The sequence below is a fragment of the Gracilinanus agilis genome, chromosome 4, assembly GCF_016433145.1.
Source record: "Gracilinanus agilis isolate LMUSP501 chromosome 4, AgileGrace, whole genome shotgun sequence".
In the NCBI taxonomy this organism is placed as follows: Eukaryota; Metazoa; Chordata; class Mammalia; order Didelphimorphia; family Didelphidae; genus Gracilinanus; species Gracilinanus agilis.
The window spans coordinates 289,348,042-289,357,086 of NC_058133.1; the positions used below are offsets into that span (position 1 = coordinate 289,348,042).

A 9,045-nucleotide genomic window follows, 5' to 3' on the forward strand; every position below is an offset into this window, starting at 1 on the left:
GGAAGGAAGGAAGGAAGGAAGGAAGGAAGGAAGGAAGGAAAGAAGAAAGGAAGGAAGGAAGAAAGGAAGGAAGAAAGGAAGAAAGGAAGAAAGGAAGAAAGGAAGAAGGAAAGAAAAGCAATTAAAGAGCAAATACAGGATTTTCTCATATATATTGGAAGATGTCACTCCTGAGGAAGTAGAAGGGGAAAAAGGAAGGCTGGGCTTCTTTAAACCATAAATCACTGGATTACATTCATGAAGATGAAAAAGCTCTTTGGGCTCAAAAGCAAGACAGGCAACTGGACCCATGTCAAAGACTCAATTGACTCCAGTTTTTTTCTCATCACTCAAACCAATATCTTACAGAAAAATCAAAAGTCTATTTGTGAGGGGGCAGCTGGTTAGCTCAGTGGATACAGAACTAAGCCTAGAGACGGGAGATGCAGGATTCATCTGGTTTCTGACACTTCCTAGCTGGGTGACCCTGGGCAAGTCACTTAACCCACATTGCCTAGCCCTAACCGCTCTTCTGCCTTGGAACGAATACACAGTATTAATTCTAAGACAGAAGGTAAGAGTTTAAAAAAATAAAGCAATAGAGTCTGTCTGGGGATGGATCAGGGCCAGCTAACTAATCAGCCAAGTCAACCCCCAAGCAAGCACAGAACTGATACGGTACAGAGCTCTGTCCTTCGCGGTCTTCCCAAGAAGATTGTATTTCTCAGCAACGTAGTGGAGAATTGCTCTTGTCTGAACTAGTTTCATCCCATCGATTTCAACCATTGGCACTTGTTGGAACAGCAACATGTCTAAGGACAAGAAATAGCAGTTTTAGAAGTCGGTACTTTTGACACCCAGTGACTCACACGAAGGACGGGACTGTACCGTTGTGCCCAGGGGCAGCAAAGCAGCAAGATAATCTACAGGGGATGTGGGCATGAAGGAACGAGGAAGATCTTGTGCGTGGAACCCAGGAGCAGAGAATCCATCTTGCCTCAAAACCCTTTTCATTTTTAAGGAGAAAAAGAGAGACCCCCTTTAAAGCATCAGTGTGTGGATGGGGAACTTTGGCACAGAGGATAAAGCCTTGAACCCCAACTTAAAAAGACCTGAGTTTGGTTCTGGCCTCAGACACGTATCAGCTGTGTGACCCTGGGCAAGTCAGTCAAATCTTTGTATGCCACAGTTTCCCACACAATTTTCTAAATCTGTAATATTAGCATTTACATCCTAAGGTCTATTATAAAGAAAACATGAAATGTTGGCAAAACACCTCACAAATTTTAAAGTGCTACATAAATACTAGTTAATAATAACAATGTTATTGTTGTTGTTGTTAACTGGTTGGAATTTGGGGCTATCATGGAGCCAAAGCTCCATTGGTTAGTGTCCAGTGCCTGCTGACCATTGGGCTTCACTGAAAGTGCACATTCTACAAGAAGACATCCCTGATCCCCTTTCATTCTAATGTCTTTCCTTTATTGATTCTCTCCAATTTGCCCTGTGCATATCATACTTTTACATAGTTGTTTGCATGTTCTCTCTTCCATTGGCCAGCAAACACTCTTGCTTTCCTTTGCATCCCCAGAACTTAGCCCTGTGTCTGGCACATATTGTAGCTGGTGTTTAATAAATGTTTATTGATTGACTAACTTGTTTCCTGGTCACAGGTCACTGATTTATTCTAGACCAGCTATCTTATAAAAAAGAGAATCAAAATGTGGTGGGATGAGGATAAGTCCATCATCCCAACTGGATAAACAATGAAGAAACCTAATAGATACGAGCATCTTATCAAGAGGTCAACTAAGTCATCTTCATTTACCAAGGGCATACAAAGAAAGGATCATAGAGAATTGGAGCCGAGAGGTTCCCTCAGAGATTATTACCTTGTCCAGGACAGTATTTCCTTTCTTTTCTTTTTTTTAACAGAACAAGAAATTGAGCCCTAGAGGACTGAAGTTATGAGTTCAAGGAAACTCAGGGATTTAGTGGCCGAATGAAAATGAGAATTCAGATGTCAATACCCACCTACATCCCATGCAATATAGTATATTGGAATCTGTAGATTTTAAGGGAATTGGAATTTGTAGTAGAGGCATCCTTGGCCCCAAGGAAAGAAGAAGGAGGGGAGGGGATTTTTGGTGTTTGTAAAATTCTTCAGAAATATGTCCTAGGGACAGGTAGGGGGTTCAATGGATAGAGAATCAGGTCCTGGGTTCAAGTTTGAACTCAGATACTTCCTAGCAGTGTGATTCTGGGCAAGTCATTTAATCCCAATTGCCTAGCCCTTGCTGATACTTAGATATGTCTAAAACAGAAGCTAAGTTTTAAAAAAATATATGACCTAATAATTCAAACAGGACTCCTAGTGATGAGTTGTCAGTACTTTCTGTATCTCCTCAAATTGTATTTATGTTTGAATATTTCTTAGTAATGTGTAAGAACCTCAAGGGTGAGAACTGGACCCTTGATTTTTTTGTTTTTTTAACCCTTACCTTTCATCTTGGAATCAATATTGTGTACTGGCTCCAATGCAGAAGAGTGATAAGGGTGGGCAATGGGGGTCAAGTGACTTGCCCAGGGTCACATGGCTGGGAAGTGTCTGAGGCCTTGTTTTTTAATTAAACTTAAGTAAAATTAAGTAAACTCATATTGAATGATCAAAATGCACACAGTCTATCTATCCAAGTTCACTAAAACAAAAGAGAATTTGATAACTTTAAGTCCACTTAGTGTGTAACTTTGAGCTAAGAACTGTCATTTATGACTCTTTGTGACCTTATTTGGGGTTTTCTTAGTAAAGATACTGGAAAGATTTGCCATTTCCTTCTCCAACTCATTTTACAGATGAGGAAACTGAGGCAAATAAGGTCAAGTGACTTGCCCGGGGTCATGCAGCTAGTAAGTGTCAGAGGCTGTACTTGAACTGAGACCTTCCTGACTCCAGGTCCAGCCACCAAGCTGCCCCACTCTGAGCTCTACCTCAATGTTCATTTCTGTACTACACTGGAAGCAAACCAGATAATCCATGTTTAAATTATGTCATCCTATAATGTAATTACTTTTTCCTTTTAAAAACTGGTTCTCCCAGGACCCAGGACAAGTCCTAGAGACTCATGACAAAAAAAGGTTACCCATTGCTACAGAAGGAACTGATGGAGTCTGAATGCAGGATGAAGCAGACCATTCTTCGCTTTATTTCCTCCATGAATTTTTCTCTAGAATAAGCAATATGTGTCTTCTTTCACAACATGATAAACAGGGAAATATGTCTTGTATGACTTATATGTGTGTGTGTGTGTATTTATTTATTTATTTGTTTGTTTGTTTATAATCTATATTCTATTACCTGCCATCTTGGGGAAACAGGAAGGGTGGGAAGGAGAGAAAGTTCATGTATCTCAAAATGTCAGAAAATTATTCTTAAGAATTATACCAAATTATACCAAACACTGTACGTGTAATCTGGAACAAAACAAAACTCCCCATTCTAATTTTATTCAGGGCAGTGTTTTTCTTCTTATTATTATTATTTTTTTAAACCCTTACCTTCCATCTTGGAGTCAATACTGTGTATTGGCTCCAAGGCAGAAGAGTGTTAAGGGTGGGCAATGGGGGTCAAGTGACTTGCCCAGGGTCACACAGCTGGGAAGTGTCCAGGGCAGTGTTTTTGATGACTTTCTTGGGCAGATAAGATCATAGTAAAAAGTTACCTGGGCCAACCTTTCATTTTATAGATGACTAAGACCCCAAAGTATTAAGAGACTTGTTCAGAGTCACCCAGATAGTAAGGATTTAAACCTGGATGCTTCAACTTCAAAGGCAATATGCTTTCTGCTGACCCCTGTGCCTTCCAAAATTTTAAGTGCATTTTTTATACTCACCTTCCCTTAGCTTTTGTAATTGTTCTTTTGTGTCAAATATTTTTTCCTCAAACTAAAACAAAAACAGAGATGCAAAATGATGGAAGAAAAACATCATTAGCCATTCAAGAGCAAACAAAGTTATAACAATCAACCAATCATCAAGCCTTTATTAATTGCCTATGAAGTATCAGACATTGTGTTAGGGGTTGGGGATGCAAAAACAGGTCCAAGTTGGCCTTAGCTCCTAAACACTAAGCTAATATTTTATCGAGGAGACAGCATGTACATAAAAACATATAATTCTATATATAATAAATAATGCCTACATAGTAATATACACATCTGTAAAATATACATATATAAAAATAAATTAAGTTAAACTAAATTTAATAAATAACAACTTTAAGGGTGGAATTTTGGGGAGGGGGTCAGATTAAATAACCCATATAGAAAATGGCATTTGAACTTCTAAGAAAATTTGGGATTCTTTGAGATAGAAGTGAACAACAGCATATTCCAGACACAGGGGACAAAGGAAACAAGCAATTATTAAATACCTAATATATGCTAGGTGGGACATTAGATAGACTGCCAACCTAAAGTCAGGAAGACTCGTTTTTTTCCAAGTTCAAATCCAACCCCTCCCTTCCATCCAAGGTATGATTCGCCACTCCTGGCATGTTTGCAAATACAGCCTTGGGGTAAATGAGTTAATGCTCAACCAAATTAACCTTCCAGAAAGGAACTGAAGGCTGGGCCACAGCTTTTGGAGTAGGCCTTTTTCAAGACTCGATGATCTTTTTACAGAGGGACAGAACCTTCCCAGACTTGGCTGTTAAATCCATTGGGGTGTGTAAAAAGGAAAATAAAATGGAATGGAATAAGGGCTTCAGGCCCCCACCTCAACTTCAATCACCACCAGAAGGACAGAAAAGCATCAAAAGACTAGGGTTGTTGAGAGGATAAAAGGCATGAAATATGGAAAATGCTTTGAAAACATTAAAGAATTTGGGGAAAGTAGTGGCCATATTTAATCCAACTTTGCATTCTGGTTTAAAAGTGTTTTATCATAAGAAAGACACAGGAAAAATATGCTTTACTATAAGGGATGAGAGGTGGGAGGGAAAAGATATGGAGGGGAATTATATAAGCTTATCTTTCTGCTTTATAAGAATAATCTCACATCTCTATTTTATAAGAATAATCTCACATTTCTATTTTATAAGAATAAGGTTAACTTTCTGTTTGATAAGAATAATTCCACATTTCTGTTTGATAAGAATAATCTCACATTTCTATTTTATACAAATAATTTCACATTTCTATTTTATAAGAATAATTTCACATTTCTATAGTTCCTTAAAGCTTACAAAGTAATTTATGTGTATAGATATAGATATAGACATAGATATACTCTTTTTTGATTCTCACAACAACACTGAGAGGTCAGTTTCAGTGCTATTTTCCATTCACTTTACAGATGAAGAAACTGAGGCTGAGAGAGATTCAGTATTTGACCAAAGCAGGATTTGAACTTAGATCTTCCTGGCTCTGGGACCAATACTCTATGCACTCTCGTGCTGTTACCTAGCTACCTCTCCTCTTACCTCAGCATCTAGCCCAGAACAGATCCTTAAAGGATGTTTGTTGATACCACTCCAGAACCCCCACTGGAAGGTAATGAACCACTCTAGATAATAAAGAATGAATATTTGTGATAGAGATTTTCTTTTCCTTTTCTTTAGAGGAGGAGAGAGGTAGTAATTTGTATATTTATAAATATACATTATTTATAAATTTATAAATAGATAACATTAAAAATTGTCTCTTGTTTTTACCCATGGGTTATTCTCCAGGGTAACTGCCTACTCTGTCTTCCCTTAGTCCAGGCTCAGGCTTTCAGTGTCTGCCAGATATTTAGTGAAAGTCTCAGAGCCCCAGATATTCAGGGAGTCTGATTTTTTCTTTTTTCTTTTTTTTTTTATTAAGTAACTTATTTTCTCTCATTCCTACCTCCCCCCTCCACTGAAAAAGAAAAGAAAAGAAAAGAAAATTCCTATAACAAATATTCATCATCAAGCAAAACATTCCTATTTTTTTAAGGGCACCATGACCTATTTGTTTAAGAAATGTTTGGTTTTAAGCAAATCCAGGGAAAAGGTTACCAAAAGTATCACCACATGTTCATAACTTCCCCAAATGTATGAGATTCAAATCCTTCCTACAACCCACAAATACCTTGTTCTAGACTATGAAGAAAGTTTTGGAAGCTTAGTTAAAAAGAAGTTTAATTTGGGAAAAGTAAAGCTTTGGGGGCCACTGCTGAATGCTAATTCATTCCTTGACACAGGAATATCTCTAAATAATGCTTCAGTGTTTGGAAGCTGACAGCCATGGGCAAGTCATTAACTTCTCTGGGTCTTAGTGTTCTCATCTACAAGAAGAAGGGATTAGGGGTAAGTAGGTAGCACAATGGATAAAGCTCCAAACCTGAAGGTGGAACAACCTGGGTTCAAATTGGCCTCAGGCACTTCCTCGTTGGGTGACCCTGGGCAAGTCCCTTAACCCTAATTGCCTAGCTTTACTGTTCTTTTTGCCTTAGAAACTGATTCTTAGTGCCAATTCTAAGACAGAAGGTAAGGATATTTTAAAAAAGAAGAAAGGATTGAATTAAACGACCCTCTGAGATGCCTTTTAGCTTCTCCAAAATGATACAGAAAAAGGTAACAGGAAAGTAAGATCGGACTGACAAAAAAAAAATATATCAATTGAACTTTTGGGGAAAACATTTCTTGGCTAAAGGGAGGCATTGGGTAGGAGAGTCAGGGACATTTAGACCACAGCATGTTTCTTCCTAAGATGTCACAGAGCTTGGAATGATGAAATCTCCCTGGAAACTCTTTCCCCCACTCCTGAATTAGACGAACCTCCACTCCAGCTGCGGCTAAAAGCCATCGGATGGATTCCATTCTGCCCCTTCCATTAACGTAGTGGAGGATGGGTTTATCTGACATGGTGGTGTTTCAGGTCTTCTGAAAAGAAAAAAAAAGTATATATAAGGGACACTTGGATGAGACTGGATTTCACTGTTTCTGGCACAAGCCCATACATCCGGTTGGCACTAGATGAATATTTGAAATTTTGATCTGATTTGTAGAAGATTGGTTCATTATAACCAACCAACTGTGTCAGGCAGAGTATGTCCATAACAGACACAGCCACTGCCTTCAAAGTACATTCACTGCTGATGGAAAGATAGAGAGGAACACACAAGTTGTGGTACAGAAGAAAGAACTAAATTTGGAGGCAGAAGGACCAGATGCGAACCCCTGTCCCTGACTCCCTTGGCCTTGGGCTTCCATGACTTCATCTATAAAATGAGAAGGTGGGCTAAATGATGTCTGGGGTCCTTTCCAGTCTTAAATGGATGATCTGAATCCTGCTATTTTCTCCATTTAACAACAACAACAACAACAACAAAAAACAGTAACCATTTAAGATAACAAGAAACACAATATTTGCTTACACTGTGTCCCTCTATTATCTGGCTTTTGGGGGGGGGTCACTGTTTCCCAGTGAAATCTTTTTTTTTTAAGTACAGTACTATGTGTTTTTAAAAAACAAACAAACCTTGAACAAAGTTCATAAGTATTCAGACTTATCTAAGGACAAAGAGAATAAGTTTAATGATAGAAGAATAGGAGGAGAGAATACACTAGGAAAAGGAGAAGGGCAAGAAGGGAAAGAGGGAAAGAACAGACCAGGGGGGTAAAGACTCTGAAGAAGAGGAAATTATTTTAGAGCTAGAAAGGACCCTAGGCCAATGCTTTTTAAAAATTTTATATAGATGAGAAATCTGAGGCTGAGGCATGCTGCCCATGACCATATAGGAAGGATTGGATTCAATTTAATTCACTAATTATTTACTACAAAGAACCTTATCAGTGCCAAGTACACCCATTGTCGGTTTAGAATACAAAGGTGATATAATGGATAGAGCTGGGCCTGGAGTCAAAAAGACTTCAGTTCAAAGCCAGTCTCAGACACTTACTAGCTGTGTGATCCTGGACAAGTCACTTAACTTCTGTTTGCCTTTCTCAGCGATAAAATGGGGATAATAATAGTACTTACCAATCAGAGTTGTCAGGAGGATCAAATGAGATAATGATTGTAGGGTGCCTGGCACATAGTTAAGTGTTAAATAAATGTTTAATAATAATAATGTTGTTATTAGTATTATCCTGGTCTCAAGTAATTTATATTTTAGTAAAACTGAAACATATCCCCTTTACATTATTATTCAATAACCCACAAAATTTATTTCCTATAATCCTTAACCCCAAATAAAGCTTGACAAGTAATTGTCCCTTTTAGTTTTTCATGATTATTAATTCAGGGAGTCCCTCCTCCTCCTCCTCTTCGGTTCCCCTTCCCCACTTAGAGGTATTAAGTTTAGAGCTGAAAGGGACATTATGATCTCTTAACTTAAAATTAATAGTACAGAGAGAGTCAGACAAGAAGATCCCATCACTCCCTCAAAACCCTGCCAAGTACTATCTGTCCCCTAATTCAGAACATCTAGGCATGGTAAATGCAGAGAAGCTCTATATCTCAAGGGGATATAGAATTCAGATACATTATGGGTTAATGAAGTTTCTTTCTCTTTACAACCCAGGACACTCAGCCACTATTTTTACCACTGTTTCCAAGGGAGGAGGAAGAGGGGATATTTCGGACTAAATTTATCCTTTTTTAAAAAGATGGGTACACAGCCCTAGAGACAGAAGGTCCTGGGTTCAAACTTGACCTCAGACACTTCACTTAATCCTCATTGCCTAGACCTAACAACTCTTCTGCCTTAGAACCAGTACACAGTATTGTATAAGGGCTTTACATAAAAAATAAATATAAAAAAGATGGGTACAGTCTGCACAATATTTGTTTATCAAAATGCTAATTACAAACCAAAGGATTATCTATTATTGCAAAATAAATTTCTTATGGAAATACAAAAGGGTAGAAAGTTAACAAGTTACAGGGACTCAGTCTTTTAGCACTATCTCCCTTCAAAAAAGGAGGAAATTATGGAGAGAAAAGGTGAAAAAGGAAAGGAAAGGAAAGGAAAGGAAAGGAAAGGAAAGGAAAGGAAAGGAAAGGAAAGGAAAGGAAAGGAAAGGAAAGGAAAGGAAAGGAA

General features: G+C 38.1%; 1 protein-coding gene across 2 annotated transcripts in view; it reads right to left on the reverse strand.

Annotated features, from left to right (window-relative positions):
- The window catches only part of LOC123247053 (glutathione S-transferase-like), a 14,185-nt gene extending 7,254 nt beyond the window's left edge, over positions 1-6,931 (reverse strand). Inside the window, exons 1-4 of one of the 2 annotated variants that reach the window (XM_044675851.1) lie at positions 6,779-6,931; positions 3,870-3,921; positions 2,223-2,225; positions 662-791 (exon numbers count right to left, since the gene is read on the reverse strand). In XM_044675851.1, the coding sequence (XP_044531786.1) occupies positions 662-791; positions 2,223-2,225; positions 3,870-3,921; positions 6,779-6,865 (272 nt within the window). In that variant the 5' untranslated portion in view covers positions 6,866-6,931. The remainder of the gene's footprint in view (positions 1-661; positions 792-2,222; positions 2,226-3,869; positions 3,922-6,778) is intronic. The other variant, XM_044675850.1, reaches the window with a different exon arrangement.
- Between the last annotated feature and the right edge of the window lie 2,114 nt (positions 6,932-9,045).